We start from the raw sequence: 24,825 nt of genomic DNA, 5'->3' as shown, positions 1-24,825 counted from the left end.
TCATTCTGGTCCCTATACTTCTCTATCAATCAAATGAGTTTAATGTGCTTATATATTTTTTTGAGTGGAAAGTTAAAAGAAGGACCTGATTTCAAATGAAATTTGGTTCTTCGAGAACAATTCTAAAAGTTGTAGTTGAAGGACCGAATTCTTGAACGGTTTAAATTCCATGGGAGGTCTGACCCATTTTGTGCTAGACAACTCCCTCGTTGGAAACCCAAAAAAGCTGGCCCAATGATCCAAAACCTTAATATGCTAAAATGTTTGATAGCCCAATTACCCCATGCTAGAGCCCAGCCCAATGACATAGCGGTAAAATTCTCCGTTCCCCAAAACGACGCCTATTAGTATTACCCATCACAAAGCAGTGAAAGCACTGCTATCTCCCTGTCTTTCGGTTTGTTTTTGTGGAGTCCTTGGCTTGTCACGAAAGAAAAACACAAAGCGAAACAAATGGCAGAATCGTCGTCTTCGTCTTCGTCACCAGTAGTAAAATCAGATGCGGAAACAGAAGAATTACTGGATCGAATGTTAACTCGGCTTGCTTTATGCGACGACTCGAAGCTTGAAACTTTACTGTCTAAGATTCTCCCTCTCACTATCTCGTCACTTTCCTCAAACTCCACCGCCGTCCGCAACAAGGCAAAAACCCTAAACCTATACTCGCTTGCCTTTAATTTTAGTCTTTATTTCTTTTTTGGAGACTCTGGTGCGGTTCTTAATTTTATTTTAATATAATTTCTTGTTCAGTTGGAGTTGAATTCTATTACACTCACTGAAATTGATACTTATTTTTTTTTTTTGGCTAGTAGAGAACGAATGGAAATGTTTAAATAGGTTTTGGAATCAAATGCTTTAGGTTCTTGAAATTTGTGATGTGCGTGTGGTGTTTTTTTTCCTTCTTGAGAGCAACTATCTCGACATGAGCGTTATTGCTTAAGGTATGAGAGAGAAGGGTTAGGTTTTTGAAGAATTCGCATTGCTTAAAGGTTAGGGTTTTATGATAATTGGAGTATTGCAGGACAATATATTAAAAAAGGTGAAGTTGAAAAACGTTACACTTATACATTGTTATATGCTGCTTGTGGATTCTTGGGTGCGTAATGTTATACCTAGATGGGTCTTGTTTTGGGAATTGATTGGATTTTGGCGTGCATTCTCCACTCATGGAACCTTTGAATGCATAACAAAGCGGGGAAGCCAAATCTATTTGACTAAAAAATTGAGAGACCCTATATCTGTCTTGTTTTAACCCAATTAGACTAAAAAATAATTACCAAAAAGAATACAGAATCCTGGATTGATTGGAACCTTTGAGAATTATAAAAAAGAGGAGGAAGAAGCAGTCAACTCACTAAACAAAGCCTAAAGTAGCGTGATGTTGGATTCAACATCGGAGGTCAAATAAACCCTTTCCAGTGCAATTACAAAAATGCTCTTGTTCCTAAAAGACCTGTGCCACTTGGAAAATTTAGGATTTCTTAAGACCTTAAAGTGATGTTCAAAATATTATTTGCAAATTCTGTAAGCGATGAATTCCCTTCATTACTTATCACAATGCCTAGTTTACCCTCTCCTTCTCTTCCTTGCTGGATCGGAAATTGTTAAAGCGTGTTTGTTGTGTCAGGTTCTTGAAATTTTGAGTCATGTCAACAAGAGAGTGAAATATCAACATGAGATTGGTTTGCCATTACAAGAGTTATGGAAACTGTATACCGAAGCCAATGCCACTGCAATTGTCAAGAACTTTTGCATCGTGTATATTGAGATGGCATTTGAACGGGTAAATATAAAGGTATGTGCATCTGTATTTCAAATATAATCGTCTTGTTGATCACTTTCAAGTAAACCTTTTTTCCAATGAGTCTTTTATCATGTTATAGGAAAAGGAAAATATGGCACCTGTGCTTGTTGCTAACATCTCTAAACTTCCTCTTCAACATCAAGAGATTATCTTGAGAATTGTTACTAAGGTAAGTTTCAGCCTTAACTACTTTTCAACAATTTTGATGTCTAAAAAATATGTTAGGAGTGGAAGTTCTGCAAAAAATAGAAAAGGATTTGTCATAATAAATCTGGTAAAATGATACTAACTTTAATAATTGAAGATGGCTAATTGTGCTTATCAATGCTTGGTTTTAGGTGATTGGTGAATGTCATGCTAGTGGGATCGATGAAGAAGTTGCTGTAAAGTATAGATCAGTGAATGGCTCTCAGGACAGAGAATTATTTGCTGAGTTCTGCCTTCATTTAATGTTATACAAGCAGTCATCTCAAGGGTCTGGAACTGAGTTCATCATAAGAGCGATATGATCTTTCAAAAGTTTGCTTGTCAGGCAAATTTTATTCAGTTACTCATTTACTTTCTCTTCTTTTATTTTTTATTGCAGAGGAGGATGCTCACCTGGGCTTTCAATTGCTCAAAGCAATCGTGTTGCAGGAAAGAATCCCTTAAAAAATGAAGAACTTCTGATGAGAAAGGTGAAAATTGAAGCTGAATATCATCTAATCTTGTAGATTATAGATATTTTCCTTGGTTTTCAAATGAGATGTACTTTTGTTTTTTTTGCTTTTGGCTTTTCATGAGCAGTTAGGGGTTTTGAATGTTGTTGACGCCATGGAGCTGGGTCCAGAACCTGTTTATCCCCTATATCTGGTTGCTAGCGCAGATAGGTACAGATGTTCTTTTGTTTTTTTTTCTACAACTAGAAGACAAGTTTGAATTTCTTTCTCGATTTAATATTGTTAAATATATTTGATACCTGGACTGTGATTTGTTGTTTGCTGATTGATGTTTTCAAGTCAAGAGGCAGTTATTAAGAAGGGGGAGGAGCTCCTGAGGAAGAAGGCAGCGAGTGCTAATTTAGATGATTCAAACTTGATGAACAAACTGTTTTTACTATTCAATGGTATGATTGTTGATTCGTTTTGTTACTTCTGCTTTATTATATTGTTACTGTGTTTTGAATTAAAACATGAAGTTGTTGATATCTGTGTACCAACAGTTCGTGTTCTCTCTCTGTTTTTTTTTTTTTTTTTTTTGGGGGGGGGGGGGGTTAAGTCTTATTCCCCTTTTGTATGCCCAAGAGAGAAGTGTCCTGAGGAGGGTGTGGTTGGGGATCTCACCTTTGCTTTTACTTGATATTTTTTATAAAAAATATATTTACACCTGTATTATTGTGCATCTACAAGTCTGAACAAGATACTTTGTTGCAGGTACTACTAGCACTGGAAATGTCGCTCCAGAATCTAAAGTCAACCCAGCAAGTGTTTCTTTGAAAACAAAGCTGATGTCTGTATTTTGCCGGTCTATTACTGCTGCAAACAGTTTCCCAGCAACTCTGCAGTGTATTTTTGGTTGCATATATGGTAACTATAAATTTTCATTTAATTACTTATGGTTTCGATGCCAAATCTAGGAGGGGTTGTAAAAACTCTTCAAGCAGATTATAACTGTGGTGCTATTTGATGAGAAATATTGAGCTTTGTGATCCTCATATAGGATTCAAATAATCTGACAAACCTACATGACCGAAAACTGATTTTTTACATGGTAGATGCATGGTCAGTAAGGAGTAAATGCACAATGCACTCATTTACTTCTATTGTTTTTATTGATTCCACCATTTGATTATTAGTGAAGCCTGAAAGAAGTTGTCAATTATTCTATCAATGTTTTCAGACTATGGTAGCTTTATTCAATAGCATGATAGACCGGTTAGTGATTTCGGTTTAAGTTGAGAGGAAAATTATGGTGTTTTGCTTTTCTTTTTCACATGCTCACTTCTTTTAGAGTCCTCTGACCTTTAACTCACAAATTGATGAAAATTTTACCAGTAATTTGGCTTATCTGTACGTGGAACTAGAAATAATAATGAAGAGTCTCCTTTTCTTTCAGTGAAGAATAGATGTTTTAAGGCATGCACATTGTGTTTATTCCTCACCATTGCCATCTTAACAACAATATTCTTGTTTGGGTTCTATTATATATTTTGAAGGTGTTCCTTTTATTTTATGTTGTATTTTTTTTAAAAGACCTATTTTAGATCATTGTTATATTTAAAATGTAAAAAAGAGGGGAATAAATGGGTGGATTGTTTGTCGATGTTAGTTTGTGTATGAAATTATCTTTAATACATGATTTGAGGAACTCTCTCTCTCTCTCTACCCCTATCTCTCTCCCTCTCTCTCTTTCAGTTTAGGAATCTCATGCCAAGTTTGTGATATAAATTTATTGCTGATGTTTTTCTGTTTTGAACTTCTGGAATGCACTAGGAAGTGGTACCACCTCAAGGTTGAAGCAATTGGGAATGGAATTCACTGTTTGGGTGTTTAAGCATGTAAGAATCTTATTGTTCAGTTTTGGATTTGTACTTTAAATTTTCAAGTTGGTTTGATTAAGGGACCTTTGACCTTTGGCTCAAGCGGTATAAAGGATCAGGTGAATCCCTTACATTTTAACATACCTTTGCTAAACATACCTTCTCAAGTGGGAGAAGAATGAACATAGATTAAACTTCATATTATGTCAAATTGTATTATCATGTCAGGTTTAAAATACTTTATTATTGTATTTGTTCCAGTGGAAGATTTCTTGGACAAGAAGTACTCTTGACACATTTTCATAGCTTTCTTAGTAGCTGTCTGAAGTCCTTTACCTACCAATTAGTGATGTACGTAGAGAGAGGTCTTTTATTTACCTACCAATTAGTGATGCACATAGAGAGAGGTCTTTTATGCTTCTGTCCACTAGTGGTACACAGTGAATTTGCATTGCCATTGAAATTTAGTAAACAGACTTCTTTTCTTGACACATTTTCATAGCTTTCTTAGTAGCTGTCTGAAGTCCTTTACCTACCAATTAGTGATGCACGTAGAGAGAGGTCTTTTATGCTTCTGTCCACTAGTGGTGCACAGTGAATTTGTGGCCAAAGTTTGCATTGCTATTGCACTTTAGTAAACAGACTTCTTTTCTCTATGTAGTTTAAGAGTCAGGGTTATTTTATCCTTGTCACCAATGGAGAATTGAGCCGAAGTAACTTAACTAAGCACATGCCTGTTATAGATTTTTGCAATTCTGTGGACTTTTCACTCAGCTGCAGGTGTTGACTATTGCTGACTTTACCAGACCATTGTTGCTGTTGATCACCATCACCAGCAATAGTCAATGTTCAAACAGTTCTTAATGTTGGACACCTGCCTTGGGTGGCTACTGCTAGCTGCCAACTTCCCTCGCCAAACATTAATAAAATACACAATTATCTCAATTTACAGCATGCTAGAAGACAACGGAGACACCTGAAAATGCTTTGTACAATGATTATTTTCTGACAATTTGTTTTTATCCATGAAGCAATAGCCTTAGACAAGTCCTGTTTTATATGAGATTATGAGAATCTTGTATGTTTTCCTTGGCTTGAATCATATAATGTAAAGTTCTTTAGCATTCATACCAGATTCACAGTCAACTGTATTTTAGGAGGTTAAAGTTCTGGGATTTTTTATAGTTGAATTAGTTCATTACCTAGGCTTTGTTCGTAATCATAGTTTTTTTGTACAAAAGTATTTCTGTATTTTTAAGAGGTTAAAGTTCTAGAATATTTTTTAGTTTAATTATTTCATTACCTAGGCTCTGTTCGTAATCGTAGTTCTTTTATACATAAGTTTTGCTCTTTTTCTTTATTTGTTATTGTGATCTTCTACTATTTCAGTTTTTCCAGACTTTGGTCTCCCTCATGCAAATCCTAAAAGCCTATTTCCATATTCTAGAATCTTTTTGTAACTCTAGCCATTTCCCAAGAACTTGTGCTAAAATCAGTTCATTCTTGTGTTTGAACTGCAAGGATATTCTCTATGGGTTTACCATATATGGTTTTTTGCAAGTTGCCAAACTATCGATCAATCATTGATTGCTTCAAAGAGGACAGGTTTTTTTGGCAAAAAAATGATTATTGATGATATGATCATGTTTCCACTTCTATTTTCTTTCATCTCACGTGTTTTCACTTTGAACTCTGCAAACAAAATGTTGATACAATTTCACGTTCTTGTTTTTACTTAGTCATTATAACATCCTTTATTTTAATATGTACAGGCAAAAAGTGATCAGCTGAAGCTCATGGGCCCTGTTATACTGACTGGGATTCTGAAGTTACTTGATAGTTATTCAAGCTCAGAATCAGGTGTCATGCAAACAGAGCTCTTTTGATTCCCTTGTCTTATCTATATTAAAGCACTATGGTTGGAATCTGATTGATTCAATTTACTTCACATATCAATTGAGATTGATTTTGTTTACTTCATTCCAGATGCTATTGCTAGGGACACCAAAACATTTTCTTTTCAAGCAATTGGATTACTTGGGCAGCGCCTTCCCCATCTCTTTAGGTGCTTTGTTCATCTTCTCCTTTCTGCTGCTCTGTATCCATATCTGTGACAATAATCTGGTGGCCATTTCCTTTCATTTTCAGAGACAAGATTGATATGGCTGTTCGTCTTTTTGATGCATTGAAAGCTGAAGCTGAATCTCTTCGTTTTGTTATCCAAGAAGCAACCAATTCTCTTGCTGCTGCATACAAGGTATGCTTGGATTCACTTTGTTGAATTACAATTTTTTTTCATCCTGTCAGAGAAAAATTTTACTCCCAGAGGTTTCATTGTCAGCATGCAATAGCTAGATTTGTTACGATACAAGCTGTGTTCTTTTTGAAAGCTGCTTCATCTTGGTTTAATTATTATGGTGTTTCCCATATGTTTTTTCCTTGATCTCTCTGTGTAGCTGAGCAGGCCCCCATTGTGCTCTTTTTAATTTAGTTTGGTCATTTACTTATCAGAAAAAGGATAAAATACAAGACTGGCTAGGAAGAATTAATTTTCATTTACTGGTAAAGAAAATAGTTATTTCTATTTTTATGTTCAGTAAACATTGAACAATTATTTTTTGATAATCTATGTGACTAAACTTATTTGTGAAAATCATTTTAAGGAAATATGATGTGTCTTTATTTTCAAATGGTCTGATTTATTTGCTTCAAGCTTTCTTGTCTCTCTTGGAAGTCTCTGATATTTCCAAAGCCCAAAATAAAGCTGCTCAAAAACTTTTGCTTTATCTTGAACATACTAGTCATTGACATTTGTTATGCCAAGTTGGCAGATAGGGGCTTTAATACAGTTCTGAGGGTTGAGTTGATAATCCATGTGACTAAGCTTTTTTGTGAAAATCATTTTAAGGAAATATGACTGCTTTATTTTCAAATGGTCTGATTTATTTGCTTCAAGCTTTCTTGTCTCTCTTGGAAGTCTGTGATATTAAAGCCCAAAAGAAAGCTGTTCAAAAACTTTTGCTTTATCTTGATCATCCTAGTCATCGACATTTGTTATGCCAAGTTGGCAGATAGGGGCTTTAATACATTTCTGAGGGCTGAGTTGATTGAACTTCTAATCTGTCCCCCATTATCTTGACAATTCTAGGAGAAAAAACAACAGGTTCTTATAGGAGAATAATCTGGTATGTCCATGATGATATATAGACTGAAATTATAATTGGTTGTTATTTTCGAACAGACAGATGTAAGATTGTGTTGAATGAGAAACTTAGTTGTGAGAACAATTCAGGAATTCCAATTGAAAATTTTGATGTCTGGGTTAACTACTGAGAAATTTCTGAAATTCATAAAATGATGTAGAGAAGAGATTGGATGGCCTAATTACCATATTCATTTTCTTTTACTTTTTTTTTCCTCTTCAATGTTTCTGGATACCCACTTTTAAGTTGCTTTCATTTTTTTTGGAAGTCTTTTAAATTCCTTTTAAGATAATGATTATTCCTTAATGCTGTAACCTGTGAAAGCTGCTAGCCACTTCAACAAGCTTCGCATTTTTACCAATCCCAAAGACCACTTTTATGCCTCTGGCACCTGTTGCGGCCACCATTATTGCTGTTGCAACCTATAGTGTCATTATTGCTGTTGCAACCTATAGTGTCAGCACTGCTGTACTGTTCTCATCACCACTGACAGCACTATAACCTTAACGGCTTACCAACTATCACCAGTTGCTTCCAAAATACCATTATCTCTAACTTCATTATTAGAGCTACACCAGAACAACTAAAGTCGTCATTACTGCTATAGTACTCTTCAACCACTTGTCATGTATCTGATTGCTACCAATTGCTGCACTGATCTTCATGCCCATTCTATTCATTGCATGGTTCAATCTCAAAGTTTGAATTTTAGTGCTTGCTTGTTGCAACTGGTGGTTGATCTTTTAAAACACAGCCCTCAAACTCTTCAATGTTCCTGAGCTTGATCTTATTTGCTTTCTGTTTTTAAATGTTAATTTTTATTTCCAGAATATAAGTACTTCTCTTTAGTTATAAAACTATCTCAACTCGCTGCCTATTTGATGTTATTAATCAGTATGCATTATTGGTCTTCAGGGAGCACCAGCTACTGTATTGATGGACCTGGAGACTCTTCTTCTGAATAATTTTCAAGCAGTATTGAACAACTTAATATCTTCATTTTTACTTGTTCACCTTTACTTTTTCAACTGCTTTGAACTATGATTTTCTTACACTTGATTCTGGTTTATTTACAACTTGCTGCTTCATGATTTGAACTTGAATTATGTGGTGCCAACCAGGAACAAAATGAAGTACGTTTGTGTGCCGTGAGATGGGCAACATCTTTATTTGATTTGAAGCATTGTCCAAGTAGATTTATATGCATGCTTGGTGTGGCAGATTCTAGGTTGGATATAAGGTATTGAAGTTTTACATTCTGCATTTATCCCACAGCAGCTGTTTGCTTTTGTATGCAGTGGCTTCTACTTGCTATCATATTGCCAGTATTCACAATATTTCTATGGCTCATATCAAGATCCAGTACAGATAAATACGACTTGTAGCATATTAATGTTTGATCTTTGATTACTTGTCTTTTTCTTATTTGTTCATTGATAAAATGTTAGTATCACTACAAGTTTGGATTAATTGTCTGTATTTGTGGTTGGCTGTGCACATGCTTTGTTCAATAGTGAAATTATTAGTTAGTTCTGGTGTGTTGCTCTCCTTCACTGACATGAAAGAGGGCCCACAATATTTCTATGGCTCATATCAAGATCCAATACAGATAAATACGACTTGTAGCATATTAATGTTTGATCTTTGAGTGCTTCTCTTTTTCTTATTTGTTCATTGATAAAATGTTAGTATCACTACAAAGTTTGGATCAATTGTCTGTATTTGTGGTTGGCTGTGCACATGCTTTGTACAATAGTGAAAATTATTAGTTAGTTCTGGTGTGTTGCTCTCCTTCACTGACATGAAAGAGGGCCCACAATATTTCTATTGCTCATATCAAGATCCAATACAGATAAATACGACTTGTAGCATATTAATGTTTGATCTTTGATTGCTTCTCTTTTTCTTATTTGTTCGTTGATAAAATGTTAGTATCACTACAAAGTTTGGATCAATTGTCTGTATTTGTGGTTGGCTGTGCACATGCTTTGTACGATAGTGAAATTATTAGTTAGGTATGGTGTTTTGCTCCTTCACTGACATGAAAGAAGGCCCTTCTATGATAACTACCTGTCAAATCTACTTTTATGTGAGTGAGTAAGCAATACACTTGGAGTACCTAATAATCTCTCCTGTCACATATTGTGATTTGATGTTGAAAATTCTATTACTCCCTCGATCCCTAAATAAATGTCCTACTTTCCATTTTCAGCAGTCCCGATGCAAATGTCCACTTTCCAATTCTCATTCAATGTTGAAAATTCTATCACTTCCTTAGTCCCTATATAAATTTCCTAGTTTCACTCATTTTCCCTTATTATCCTTTATCATTTTCCAAATTTACTAAAAACAAGAACATTGAGTAATGTAAAAATAGTTAAGAGGTAAAAGTGAAATAATATTTTTAAAACAAAAATCACTAGTTTATTTTTTTGTTCCTAAAAGACTTGTTCAATCTCAATTAGGGCATTTCTTTTGGGACTGAGGGAGTACAACATAAGTCATAGTTCTCAGTAATTTTCTTCTGTTCCAGGGCTTTTGAGTTGGTTGAATCATTTTATTTTCTTTTCATTCGGCATTTTGAATGCAGATTCTTTGTTACTTTATGCCACATATGTTGAGTCTTTTATGTTTCCCATTCTTTTTTATTGGAACCTTTCTTGTTTCCTGTAATGCTTTTAAATATATCAAACGTTTTCAATTTGTCACCATACAGTATTCCTATAGCATTTATTATTCAAATGTGGCAGGATTTTTAAATTCACTGAGGTGTATCATTTTAAACTTTTGATTGTCATAGTCCTATGGACAATAAACAGAAAGTGAAAGGGGGATAGGTGGATTTATTCTTCTATTACTGCGTTAGAGTCTCCAATGTCTTATTTAGTACCAATATACAGTGTTTTTATCCCAAGGATGGTTGATTTCACACTATAAATTTTCATCATGGAAACCTAATACTGGCCTGCTCTCTCTCTCTCCAGGGAAATGGCACTTGAAGGCCTGTTTCTTGACAAAGACATGGGTCGAAGTAGAAGACAGAATATTGATTTTATATACCCAAAACTTGGAGAGATGTTGGATTATATTGTTAAGCAGCAGCCAAAATTGTTAGAGTCAAGTGAAATGAGGGAACAAAAGCTTCTTTTTTCATCTAAAATGTATGTGGCTATGATCAATTTTTTGTTGAAGTGTTTTGAGTCAGAGTTGGACCAAAACAACTCTTTAGGGAGATCAACTGAATTTCTGTCTTCAGTGGAAACAATGTGCTTACTGCTAGAACATGCTATGGCATATGAAGGCTCTGTTGAATTGCATGCCACTGCTTCCAAGGCATTAATTACAATTGGATCTTATCTTCCAGAGGTTTTTCACAGTTTTCTCTTCCTTTATATTGATTTTATAGTTTATTTTTTTCCTTTTTTGCATGTCAACAAATACTTCTTTAACTCGTTCGCTCTCTCTAGATGATCGCATCACACTATGTGCCTAGAATATCATGGCTAAAACAATTACTGAGTCATGTAGACTTAGATACTCGTGAATCTGCAGCACGCCTACTTGGCATAGCTTGCTCTGCTATTCCTCCCGCCACATCATCAGATCTAATTTCTGAGCTACTCTCTGCAATTTCTAAAACAAGCAATTTAAGGTTTGTAGTCCATCAAATCGAGTTTCTAGTTTCTGGTGGTGACAATTTCTGATTCTAGAGTTTATGAGTTTTCTTCTTCTTGTTTTTTTTTTTTTTTTTTTTTTTCAGGTTTGAGGCACTTCATGGAATACTGTGTGCAATTGGATATGCTACTGCAGAGTGTATGTCTATAGCGGTTGCTGTAAGTTGCATGTTTCTGCAACACCTCTACTGGAATTTTTCTTTTAATGAAATCAGGACCTTACTTAAACCCTTCCCTATCCTTGTTTTGAGCAAAGTCCAAGCACTATATTTTCTTCGTCACTGGTCATCCTTAATTTTTTTAAGAATACGTCCTTTCCATGCTGTAATTGCCCACAGTTCTATCACCGCAGCACAATTTAACACATTTATGAACACAACCACTATCTTGGACAATCAGAAATGTACAGAGGTAAAATCAAAGTGGCAAACCCTTAGTATTTGGACATCACAGAAAAATGTTTCCTCAAGGTTATTTGGGGTTTGCGATGCCACAGACCCTGATGTCCATATCAAAACTTCACATGCCCTTGCTAAACTTACAATTTAGGTTTTATCCTTTTATTTTAAGAAAAAGTTCTACATGCTTTTTGTTTACTTCTCATATGCTAGGTTTGCATCTCTTTTTGATGTTTCCATGAAATGGGACATTAAGTCTTATTTGGTGTCATTTTTATCTTGCTATTGTATTTTTCTCTGTTTAGCATTCACTAGTCATTTTATTTTTATATTTTAATGTACTTCTTCAATTTCCATTTTAGCAATTTGTATTCACTATTTCTAACATTATTATTTGCAGATCCCAGGGACATTGTTTCAGAAAATACTTAAATGCCTGACTGATATTGCTAATTCTGAGACCGCAACATTGGCCTCTATTGCTATGCAAGCTCTGGGTCATATTGGATTACGTGCACCATTACCTCCTCTTGTTGATGACTCTAGTTCAGGTGGTGTTCATAGATAGTTAGATACCAATAATAGCTTGCAGAAGGGAAAAAATAGTAGTAAGGGTCAGTTAATAACATTATTCCATGGTTAAAACTGCAGTTGACATTCTGATACTCTTAAATGAAAAGTTGAGCAAGCTACTCTCCGGTGATGACAATAAAGCAATTCAGAAAATCGTTATCTCCCTTGGACACATCTGTGTAAAGGAAACGTCACCTTCACTCCTGAATATTGCCCTTGATTTGATTTTTAGTCTCTGTCGATCAAAGGTGTGTAGAAAATAAATATTTTTCTTTTATGATCCTGTCTGCTAGTGTCACTTATCCACCCGCCTGCAATTATTGCTATAATTCTTTGTTGGGCTTTAATTTAGTTCATATTTGTTTTGGAGTTCCATAGGTTGAGGATGTCCTGTTTGCTGCTGGGGAGGCTCTGTCATTTTTGTGGGGTGGCATTCCTGTTACAGCTGATGTGATTCTCAAAACTAACTATTCTTCACTTTCAATGACTTCAAATTTTCTTCTGGGGGACATAAGCTTATCTTTGTCAAAATACAACCCTAATGAGAAATGTGAAGCTAATGAAGATTACCACGCCACCATTAGAGATTCAATTACTAGAAAACTCTTTGAGACTCTTTTATACAGTAGCAGAAAAGAAGAACGCTGTGCTGGAACTGTTTGGCTACTATCACTGACAATGTATTGTGGTCGTCACCCGACCATCCAACAAATGCTTCCACAAATTCAGGTTTGACAATAGTTAAAAGGGCAATATCTGCCTTTTTATCCCCCACATATTTTAATTATGATCCCCTTTTGATTGGAATAAGTTCTTCCTTGAGTTGAGCCATATATCTTTCTAAGTTGGCATGCTTACTCTAGTCTTCACTGTAAGGTAATGAGTTTGTGGAGTATCTTCCACAAATACATTGCATATTAAAAATTTCATCATTCATGTAACCGATTATTTAACTGATTTATCAACCAAACTTCTAGTTTTTAGACATTTTATGAGAACACAATTTTCTTTCAGGAAATGTTCTTATCATCTGAATATTCTATTGCTTTCAGTTTCTTGTAATTCTGTTGATGCCATGAGGCATCAGTTAAATAATTTTCAAATGAATGCAGGAGGCTTTTTCACACTTGCTTGGTGAACAGAATGAACTTACACAAGAGCTAGCATCACAAGGTATGAGTATTGTCTATGAACTTGGTGATGCAGCAATGAAGAAAACTTTAGTAGATGCACTTGTAACAACTTTGACGGGTTCAGGAAAGAGGAAAAGAGCTATCAAGGTAAAAGCCTGCCTTTTTTCTTTTGGGGGGAAAAACATGCTATTTATTATCTTCTCCTTTGGTGCTTTTTATATTTTTATGTCGTGTTGAGGATGATGTCTGGAGCTTTTTAATATACAGCTGGTAGAAGACTCTGAAGTTTTCCAAGAGGGGACTATTGGTGAAAGTCTGAGTGGAGGGAAACTTAGCACTTATAAGGAGCTATGCAGTCTAGCAAATGAGATGGGCCAACCAGACATGATTTATAAATTTATGGATCTGGCTAATCATCAAGCTTCTCTAAATTCCAAGAGGGGTGCTGCTTTTGGATTTTCCAAGATAGCCAAACAAGCTGGAGATGCCCTCCAACCACACTTACAACTATTGATTCCACGGCTAGTTAGATACCAATACGATCCTGATAAGAATGTGCAGGTAAACAAAAAGACCCTTGACCAAAACAAAAATTCATTTAGGTTTGTGTTTACTTTCAGAAGATATTTTTTTAGTTTCCATCTCTAGTTTTCCTATTTATTCTAAAGAGGTTTTTCCATGGAGAATTAAGGATATTTATTTATTAGATACAATTTTTCCAAGATAGAAAACAAGGACTTGTTTGGCTTAACTTGAAAATATTAAAAGGAATAACCTTAAAACTTTAAATGATGAACCAAACGAGGCCCTTATTTTTATATTGCAGAATTTGGAAAATAACCATTTTATTGCTTTCCAATTTTCTGGAAAAGAGGAGAAATAGAAAACTCATGTTTCCAAGAAAACAATTCTTATTCTCAGTTAGCAAATGCATTTTCTTTATTTTATTTTATTATTTTTTTGAAGATTTCTGGAAAACTGAATTTTTCTTGACAATTAAACGCAGCCTTAGTTGTTCCTGAATATATGATGAACTATGAAGTTGTCTGATAACTAATAAGTAGCTTAAGTAATGTCCTGTCCCTTTCTCATTGCTCGTTGTTCTTTCATCACTTTTAGGATGCAATGGCTCACATATGGAAGTCATTAGTTGCAGATCCAAAGAGAACTATTGATCAACATCTTGACTTGATTGTTGATGATTTAATAATTCAATGTGGATCTAGGCTTTGGCGTTCACGTGAGGCTTCCTGTCTTGCCCTTGCAGATATTATTCAAGGGAGAAAATTCAAACAGGTGATGTACTTGCCATTTTGCATATAGTTTTGTCTTTGTTGACATGGCCTAATCTTTCCACTCATTTAGTCCTTGATTTAAGATAGGAAGTATTCCCTTCTTGGTTTCCAATGTTTTATGTGCCTCATTATGTATTTACAAGTGGTCTCGTGAATTTATATGATCAATGTCTTGGTTCATGGTATAGGCCATCGTAGTCCTTTACTTATCTCAACAACTAAAAGTAAATAGCATTGATAGCTTAGAGCAACTGTCTCATTATATATCACCCATACAATTTCCATCCTCGTACAAATTCACAGGACCACTATATGTTAAATTGAGATGAGTTTCTTGCATACATTCTCATCATAATCCAACTCTAACATAAGTAACATCTCCACTTTGTCTGTTTGATTTATCGTATTATTCTCATACAGGTTGGAAAGCATTTGAAGAAAATATGGACAGCAGCATTCCGTGCCATGGATGATATAAAGGAGACTGTCCGAAATGCTGGAGACAGATTATGCCGTGCTATTTCTTCATTAACAATACGGCTATGCGATATTTCACTTACTGAAGTATCAGACGCCAGAGAAGCAATGGGGATTGTTCTGCCTCTGTTGCTTGCTGATGGGATTTTAAGTAAAGTTGACAGTATTCGCAAGGCATCAATCGGTGTTGTTATGAAGCTTGCAAAGGTCGGATATATTTTGCAATGATATCATATTGAGTTGATAGAAAATACCTGCATTTCTGATTACATTCTACTACCTTTGTTTGCCCCATGAAACACCAATGTGTCTGTATATCGAAGCCACCTTTGAAGGACAGATAGTGAATTTATTTAATATATTATCTTTCATTTTCATGACACATGCATAGAAAAATGTTAGCACGTATATCCATGTGTATCTATGCATTCAAGACTTGAACAGATCAACATATGTATGTGTGCAAATATGTTAAGCAAAGCAGCACATGATGTAAAAACCAGTGGCTAGGAAAGAAAAACCTGATTTCTCCATCACTATCTTAACCTAGTACCTGATAGGGTAACCAACTCTATCTGTTCAATTTTTGTATTCGCTTTTAAATATGAAATTCCTAACCATGATCACACAAGTGCTTAATTATTACAAATAGAGATCTTTCTTTAATTACCAGTTTAACTGTTGCACAGTAAGTTTCCATACTCACATCTTGCACTTCATCTGGCTAATTACAGTGATGAGTATTATTGACCTGTTTTCACTATCAAGTTGCCTTGTTGAAATAGTAACTGTTTTTGCGTCTTGCTCACAGGGTGCAGGGATTGCACTTCGTCCACATTTGTCTGATTTAGTTTGTTGCATGCTGGAAAGTTTGTCAAGCCTTGAAGACCAAGGTCTCAATTATGTTGAGGTTTGTGTCAAGTTAGCATTTTATGGAAGTTCCATGCTCATCTTTTTATTCAGTTAGTTGAAAAATGTAATCTTGTTTGTTCAATTATCAATTTACCCTTTTCTCTTCTAGTTGCATGCAGAAAATGTTGGAATACAGTCAGAGAAGCTTGAGAATTTGCGGATTTCAATTGCGAAAAGCTCTCCTATGTGGGAAACTCTTGACCTATGCATAAATGTTATAAATACTGAATCCTTAAATCTCTTGGTTCCTCGCCTTGCTCATTTGGTTCGATCAGGTGTTGGACTCAACACCAGGTGAGTAAACAAGCCTTTTTATTAATCACCATAACTAGGCTAAAGAATAGTAGGATCTAAAATTGGGGAGTCTGAATTACCTAATTCTTTTTCAAACATAAGCTATTAATCCCTAGTCAATTTTGAACAAATAAACAACTAACGTATACTTGGAAGAAAGTTTACCTTTTATCAATCAACTAGCTGTCCTGCATCAATAATGTTGTGATTTGATTAAGAGTTAAGTGAGATTATTATTGCAGAATTTCTGTTGAAGGTACCAAGAATGAAAATCAAATTTTTTTATCCTTGTTTGCTACAGAAACAAGTAGTTTATGAGAATTGTAGATGTCTCTATGTGAACAATTTTAGTGGAAGCCAACGGTTGCTGATAGTGTCCATATTCTTGCCATGTTTTATGTTGCAGGGTTGGTGTGGCCAGCTTTATCAGCTTATTGATTCCAAAAGTTGGAGCAGATGTAAAGCCATTTACAAGCATATTATTGAGGGTGTTGTTTCCAGTAGTTAAGGAGGAGAAAAGTGCTGCTGCAAAGCGTGCTTTTGCAAGCGCTTGTGCCGTGGTTCTGAAGCATGCTGGTCATTCCCAGGCCCAAAAGTTAATTGAAGACACTGCAGCTTTGCATACTGGGGAAAAGAATGCTCAAATTTCATGTGCAATTCTTTTGAAAAGTTATTATTCTGTGGCATCTGATGTTCTGAGTGGATATCATGCAGTAATATTTCCAGTTATATTTATTTCAAGGTCTGTATCAGATCATCTCTTTTAAAGCTAATATTTTAATTTTGATGTGACTTGCAGTTTTAGAGATTCTTATTCAGGAAATTATGTTAGTTGCTCTAATAAATTAAAAATCAATCGCTGGAGCAATGCTGCAAACATAAATGAGTAGAAATCCTGTTGGAATTGAAAATTGCAGAATCTCTCCCACTCTCTCTCTCTCTCTGTAATTATGTTGTTTGACTGCCAGGTCACTGTCATGTAGCTCCCAAAGTGGCTTTAAGTGACGTAAAGTGATTGAGGGTTGACCTTGCAATTTTGAGCATGTTTAACCTTGGACTTTTATGAACAGTGAGCATTCTACATGCTACGTTTATGTCTCAAGGGATACAAGACTAGCTTTCTTTACCTTGCTTTCCTGTAAATTTCTCATTCCGTGTACTATTCACAATATTTTTGATATTGGAATATCAAAGTTATTCATGTAATGTTTAATTATCTTTTGCAACCACATTACTTCTAAATACAACTTCTCTAGAGTCATTGTATTCCTTTCCACTTATTCTCAGTAAATGATGTATGATATCAGTAGCCTTAATTGTTTCATTCATTCTTCAGCCTTAATTCCTTTCCACCTATTTGGATGAACTCTAACAAGTTTTTGACACTTTCAAAATATGTTTAATTGCTGACAATAAAAAGCTCTTCTTTTTTTTCTTCTTCAAAAATTAATGTCAAACTCTTATTCAGATTTGAAGATGACAAGAATATTTCTGGCCTATTTGAGGAGCTGTGGGAAGACAGTACAAGTGGTGAACGGGTCACCATTCATTTGTATTTAGGAGAAATTGTTTCTCTTATTTGTGAAGGCCTTGCATCATCATCATGGACAAGTAAAAGAAAGGTAATTCTGTCTTCACTTCTACAGCTGGCTTCTAAATTGATTGCAATTGTTGATCCCGTTTGTGTGTTGCTCACAAGTATAAGATGCATGGTTATTGCTTGTACATGCAGTCAGCCCAGGCAATTTGCAAGCTTAGTGAAGTTATGGGTGAATCATTGTCTTCTTATCACCATGTTCTGCTCGATTCTGTTATGAAAGAACTTCCTGGTCGTTTATGGGAGGTAGGAATGCTTATCATGCACTTTTATATGAGAAATGCTACACTTCACACTTAGAAAATAGAAAATTGCCTTTTATTTGTATTCACACCAGAGTTTAGTGTTTACTATAGATACTTGAAGTAATAGTTAAGGATTGTAATTCTATGATACTATGTGTCCTTGATTATGATGACCTATTACTTGAAGTAATATTTTATGGCACTGCACTTTCTTGCAATAAAAGTGGAGTGCATTGCTAATAGTGCCACCATATATGTGACAATTGGACACAGATTATTTTTACTGTTTTCAGTTACATGCTATTACAATTTTCTTGCTGATGATGTCCCACGTAACAGGGTAAGGAGTCCCTCCTAAATGCAATAGGTGCACTTTCTTCATCCTGCCATAAAGCAATTTCCTCTGAAAATCCTGTCACCTCTGATGCTATTTTGAATATGGTATCTTCCGCATGCACGAAAAAGGTGAAGAAATACCGTGAAGCAGCTTTCTCTTCTCTTGACCAGGTACTTAATCAGTAATAATTCTGGAAAAGTATTTGATAAAAATGATTCCTTTTTAAAATAATATCATTTTTCACTCCATCATTGCCTTTTTTTTTTGTAACACAACATTCAATAGCAATTACTGGACTCTATAGTTCAAGCAAGTTTAGAGAAGTTCTGATTCAATCAACTTCAGTTCATGAATAATAATGGAAGAGTTTTTTTGTAGGATTAGAGGGAATGCAATCACACAGTCCTGGTTAAGTCCTACCAAAGCCTTCAATCTTGAAGGTGACCCCAATAAGGACCTCCCTCCCTCCCTTGTCAAGTCCTGTCAAATTCTTCCAAAAAAAAAACAAGAGTTTGACTTTTCTTTTATATATGTACCCCTGCATGGGGGGTGAGCATATACAAAGTAAAGAGAGATCAGAGTTTCATGTCAGATTGAATTGGGTTTCGTGATCAAATGTCCAATCAACTGATGAAGTGTATACTTTAGTTGGCTTGCAGTCCATCCATTTTTTCGGACTGTTGAATAAGATAAATTGCTTTAGCTTAACAAGAGGATAGGAATGATTAATATCTAGTCTGAATCTAAACTTTCTAGTTCCCTATGTTTCCACTTGAGACATTATTGGGATGTGTGGAATTTTAGTTGTGAGAGAGAGGAAATTAATGAGAAGTGAAGCTCAATCTGTCCTGGCTGACAGCATATTTAGGAACAATTCATATCTAGTCTGAATTTAAACTTTCTAGATCCCTATGTTTACACTTTTCAGTAAGCAGTCCATCCGACTGTTATTAATATTAGATAATATTAGATTTTTTAATGTAGGCCAATTTCCAGAATATCTAAATCTCTCCATGAAAAAGGGCCTATGATATTTTTCTTGGTGATTTCTCTTCCCATTATTCCATTTGTCTTCTACCCAAACTTGTAATTGAAAATCTTCATCTCACTTCTTACTAAACTGAATCCAGACACATTATGAAGCACTATTTTCAACTCAACTAAAGTTGTTGGTCATAGCTTCCACTCACCGATGCAAGGCTTTTCAGAAATGGCTCATGGTTATTGCTGAATTTAAACTTTGTCGAGTTCCCATTAATGTTTGTTCCAAGAAGTGTGGCACACCATTTAGTAAGCAGTCCATACGGACTTTTATTAATATTTATGGATATTATATTAGAATTTAAGGTAGATCAATTTCCAGAGCATCTAAATCTCTCAACCGGAAGAACTTGTTGATGGAAAACAATTATCCCAAGAGTTTATGTACCAGATTGAAGCATGAAGTTACTGTTTTCCTGTTTTAATTATTTTCCTAGTTAATTTTGGATTTTAATTATTTGTTTTCTACTTAACTTAGAACTTTTAATTTAATTAGTGTTTTACTATTTTGGAATCCTAATGCTAGATGAATTCTATTAATTAAGTTTGCTTTAATTAGGAATCAGTTCTTTTCTATAAAGGATTTTAGTTTTAATTAGGAATCATTTCCTCTAAAGGATTCTAGAGCTAATATAAATAGGAATGCTTAGTTTTTTTTATGGAGATCAAGTATTATTTAGATTTAATAAAAAAATACTAGATAAGATTTTTCTATAGTTTGGTCTGTGGTCTTAGAGCTTGAGAACTCTCGTTTTATCTTTGCTATACACCGCGTCAGACGTCTAAAATTCATCTACACCCTTCCTCATATTCCATCACAAATCAACATTAATACCAAATCTAACAGCCCTAGAACAGCCTCTAAAATCAGATTCGGAACAGTCTCAGTTGGTATCATAGCTTCAAGTTCCTCATTGTTGGACTAGGAGTACTAGCATCTCTATATAAAGGTTATGTATTCTTTCAATATTTTAATTACAGTTTAGGAATAAAAATGCCAGCAATTTTTCTTTGATTGTTTGACTCAATCTCCTCTAATGTGTGACTCTTCATAACCCTAAATGTGACTCCTAGAGTCTATCGACATCCTTCCCCATATTCCATCATAAATCAACATTAATACAATTCTAACAGCCCTAGAACAGCCTCTAAAAGTCAGATTCAGAACAGCCCCTAGGCTGTTCCACATCACCTTTTCTGTTATTTTTATTTTTTTTAACTACATGTAAGTTTTGCAATGTGTACATTTCTTCACAGGTTATAAAAGCTTTTGGTGATCCGAAGTTCTTTAATGTGATTTTTCCTCTATTATTTGGGATGTGCGACTCTACTGCTGCCAATAAATCTGGGTCAGCATTGGCAAGTGATGCTGCTAAAACAGGTTTCATTCAGATGCTATATTTATGCTATATATTTCGTTCTATTTCTTTGGCTGCTTCATTGAGCTTTATTAATACCTAGTTGAGCTGGATACAGAAGCGAATGCTGATTGTTGTCAGTTAAATTTGAAATATGACCATCACCTAGCATAGAATGTGTCTATTTCAAGTTTCTGATGGCATTAAAGCTTATCTGTGCGAAGTTTGAGATTGGGTCCAGTGAAAATTATAAAGAGATTCACAAGATTTGAATGTGAGTGTAGACTAAAGCAACCATATCATGAACAAATGATAGCAGATGCTGTTCCAGTGGTGTGGAGGTTTCTCTGCTCAACATGTTGCTTATATTATTCAGTAATCCATTAGTGTCCTATTGATGTACAGAATCTGGATGGGTTGGAGGCTGGTGTGTTTGTTGACTTTATCGATAGAAGACATCAAAGGGGCTTGAGTGCGCTGCTCCATCTTTCCTTTATGCCATCACTTTTTATAAAAATTGCTTTAATTGTGTCAAATTCTTATGTTTAACTCCAATTTCAAAGATGGACATCACAAATAATATCCTGTGACAAATGATTGACATCTTTGTATGCATGCACAGGTTTATTATCTCTACTTCTATTAAATATTGATTCACGAATTCTTAGTAGGGCTTACAGAAATGTTTGTCAACATTTAATCTTGATGCTGTGCTATGTCTGTATGAGTATGCTGTGTACTGTGCTGCCTCTTTGCTGCACCGTGGTTTCTTCACAGTTATTTGTACAAAGAAGGTTTCAAGACATGGCAACACCTTTTAATGATATTGAACTGTGATAAGTGCATTCACTAGAGCTCAAGTGATTATAACTTTTTCATCTTTTGCTTGCTGCAATTATATCTTCATGTCTTGAAGCTTACTCTTGGTTGTCATTTATAAAGCCAAAAATGACTAGAAGTGACTTTTTAAATTTGGAATTAATGTTATCCATGCTTGGGCATTCCTTGTTTCTGCACGCAACTAGTTGTCTTTTCCATGAATCCTTCTGTACTATATCCAAAGCAATATTTCTATGACAAATACAGGCAATGGTATCAATCATCCTTTGACTGTTTTAATTGATTTCTTTATAAGCAAGTTGAAGTGTCATTGGTTTAATGAAACCTTCTAGTCTGAGCATATGTTTTCCTGTGTGGAATCAGATAATGTGGACCCTGCTGTGCCACTTGAAAAGATTCTTGGCTGCGTGATGTCTTGCATCCACGTGGCACATTTAAATGATATTTTTGAACAGAAAAAGAACTTGATGGACCTGCTCTTGATCTCTCTCTCGCCTGGGTTTCAGTGGACAGGTATTAATTTTACAAATTTCTCTGATATGAGTGTTGCGAAACTGTACTTCTAACTCTTGAACTGTTCTGGGCAGTCAAATTGTCGGCATTTTCATTAATTAAAGAACTTTGCTCGAGGCTACAGAGCATCCTGGTGGAGGCTTCTAAGGGAGCCTCTCAGCATGATAGCGCAACTTCTTTTGTTCAGGAGGTATTAGAGTTCATCTTTAATCTTGTATTTAGCTGAATCTTCTTGCATAGACTTCGACTAATTATTCTGTTTGTGTACAGCTGTTCTATTCTGTATCACCAAAGATAGTTGAATGTATAAGCACGATAAAGATTGCTCAGGTATGTCATCATTCTGGAAAATTCTTAGGATAGTTATGCCTCAAGTGCTGAGGCCTCTTTGTCCCCTTTCTTGTTTATGGCTCTTAAGGAAACATAAACAGAAAGAGGTAGGTGGGTTGAATTCAAATAGCAAACAGGACTATTGTGGCTTTGAGAGTTTAAAAATAAAAAATCACATGCAAAGCATAAAAGCTTCATCAAATGATTTAATAATTTATTCTGCTATCAACTGCTGCCAGAGAAGTCTTAATGCAATAGCTGTGTATCTTGGAATTGTATATATTGTTCTTCAATTGTCCATTCGATGCACCTTCAATTCTACTTTGTGTAATTTGAAGTAAAATAAAAATGCTCGTATGAAGTTGAAGGACTTGGGGAGAGAATGCCTTCTGTTGCAATATTTAGCTACAATGTCTCTAGCATCGCCACACATGCATTAAACATTGTTTAATGGGCTAGTAATTTGCCGCAATTTTGTCATCTCAAAATGACAATTGAAGACAATGTTCGAGGGTGTAGACAGAATAGAAGTTCAAAACCCACTGTATCTCTAATCTCCTTGCTAAAGGATTTCTCCAACAAGTCCTACTTGTTTACTGTTTGGTTTTTGTGTATTTGAAACTATGTTTGGCTTGAAAAAACATCAAATTAATGTTTTTTTTAGTGTCACCTGATGATTTTGATGTGTTGATGTCAAAAATAAAAAAACAATATGGAGAAAAATTATTTTAATATATTTTTGAGCGAAAAGTACTTTTGAAAAACACCATGCACCACAATACCAAACACATACGTCATAAGATAACCTCTCTTCCATTTTTTTTCCAATGTGTTTTATTTAATTGTTTACTGATTAACCTGTTTCTGAAATTTAGGTTCACATAAGTGCTTCAGAGTGCCTTCTGGAGGTCACAGGTCTTGCATCAGTGCGCTGGACAGATGTAGGGTTCAAGGAAGAGCTTCTTCATCAGTATGAAGTGGAGAAGAATGAGGAGGCAAAATCATATTTGAAAAAATGCATTGACATCTTTGAAAATCTAGAATGAGAATATCCAAGCCAACCTGGACTCCCTCATAGATGTGAAACTGGCAAGTGCATGCTTAAATTTTCGATGAGGTAACGACGTTTGGTTTGGTTTGGTTGGTGCCTGCTACGTTACGATGTGCTCTTGCCAATACAAAAGCTGTCCAATAACAGTGAAGCTGGGTAGTGAGGGAGACAAAATTGATTCAAATGTATCGTACCTGTATGATGATCGAGTAGTTCAGAACTAAAGATTTTACACTGGTCCTTCCTGCCCAATTAAATATATACACACACTATAAGAAATGCCTTGCGAGTATGTCAAAAAGAATCTAATTAAACTGATACTTCACTCTTTGTTTCAGAGATCAAACAATATTCTCCTGAAATTCGTTAGCTACACCAAATCCAAGCCCATTTTTCTTTGAACATATAGTATAAATCATTTCATTGCTTTGGTAGGTTTGGAATTTAATGACGTTAACTATTGTACAAAATATAGAAGTTCAAGTGAGGAAGGAAAACTAAAGGTTATTCGGCTGTGTTTTAACCGGTGTTTATAGAAAACTAAAAAGGGAGGGGGAGGGGTTTTCACTGTACCCAATTTGTTTCTTATTTTTTTTTATTTCATATTTAATATCAGATTTATTAATTTATTAAATATTGAGTTTCATAATTTATTTTAAATTATTTATTATAAGGTTATTTCAGTATCATAACTTAAAGAACATGTTTGACGGATTAATTAATTAACTTGAGGTTTTTTTTAATTAATTTTTTTTGAGTTTCATACTTAGATTGATTAAAAATTAAATTTTATAATTTGTTTTAGTTTGTTTTCTACAAGGTTATCTTGGATTCATGACTCAGGTCGCGGGTTTTGTGAGTTAACTCGGTTGACCTGAATTATTTTTTCGATCCTTTTAGTAATTAATTATTTAAAAAAAAAATCAATCACAATATTGATTTGATTGAGAATTAAATTTTATTATATTATTTATTTCAGTTTGTTTTTTATGAAGTCATTCTGGTTTTAAAACTAGAGTCATGATTTTGTTGGGTTAACTCAAGTTGACTCGGATTGTTTTTTCATGTTTTTTTTTAATTGTTTTTTTTTAATTTCATAATTCAACATTAAATTGATTTGTAATTAGAGCTAATAATTTGATTTAATTTGTTTTCTATGGTGTTATTATAATTTCATAACTTAGATCATAAATTTAACAAGTTAACCTAGATCTATATAATATATTGCCGTT

The 24,825-nt window shown here is 34.7% G+C and overlaps 1 protein-coding gene across 1 annotated transcript; it reads left to right on the top strand.

Moving 5' to 3' along the window:
* Nucleotides 1–366: 366 nt before the first annotated feature.
* LOC7463881 (uncharacterized) lies at nt 367–23,995 on the top strand. The gene is made up of 35 exons (XM_024593891.2): nt 367–642; nt 1,628–1,795; nt 1,884–1,973; nt 2,143–2,279; nt 2,391–2,481; nt 2,591–2,673; nt 2,803–2,909; nt 3,217–3,369; nt 4,276–4,340; nt 6,095–6,182; nt 6,309–6,387; nt 6,471–6,579; nt 8,441–8,500; nt 8,647–8,765; nt 10,510–10,891; nt 10,993–11,177; nt 11,286–11,358; nt 11,998–12,148; nt 12,249–12,418; nt 12,549–12,899; nt 13,283–13,450; nt 13,571–13,864; nt 14,423–14,599; nt 15,019–15,282; nt 15,887–15,985; nt 16,097–16,281; nt 16,688–17,023; nt 17,750–17,903; nt 18,014–18,124; nt 18,463–18,630; nt 20,759–20,882; nt 22,063–22,212; nt 22,287–22,402; nt 22,483–22,542; nt 23,418–23,995. Exons 1-35 carry the CDS (start codon nt 454–456, stop codon nt 23,586–23,588), a joined length of 5,427 nt encoding a protein of 1,808 aa, XP_024449659.2. The 5' UTR covers nt 367–453; the 3' UTR covers nt 23,589–23,995.
* The last annotated feature ends 830 nt before the right edge of the window (nt 23,996–24,825 follow it).

Source organism: Populus trichocarpa, chromosome 1 (assembly GCF_000002775.5).
Source record: "Populus trichocarpa isolate Nisqually-1 chromosome 1, P.trichocarpa_v4.1, whole genome shotgun sequence".
Lineage (NCBI taxonomy): Eukaryota > Viridiplantae > Streptophyta > Magnoliopsida > Malpighiales > Salicaceae > Populus > Populus trichocarpa.
The sequence above is the reverse complement of the archived record's forward strand: the minus strand, read 5'-3'. Positions and strand labels throughout refer to the sequence as shown.

What these genes read in the sequence shown, in the direction of transcription:
- LOC7463881 (XM_024593891.2), top strand. Translation starts at nt 454, where the DNA reads ATGGCAGAATCGTCGTCTTCGTCTTCGTCACCAGTAGTAAAATCAGAT. An exon ending in GTATGTCTATAGCGGTTGCT is followed by an intron (nt 11,359 to 11,997) that starts GTAAGTTGCATG and finishes TATTATTTGCAG; the next exon opens with ATCCCAGGGACATTGTTTCA. An exon ending in GCACGATAAAGATTGCTCAG is followed by an intron (nt 22,543 to 23,417) that starts GTATGTCATCAT and finishes TCTGAAATTTAG; the next exon opens with GTTCACATAAGTGCTTCAGA.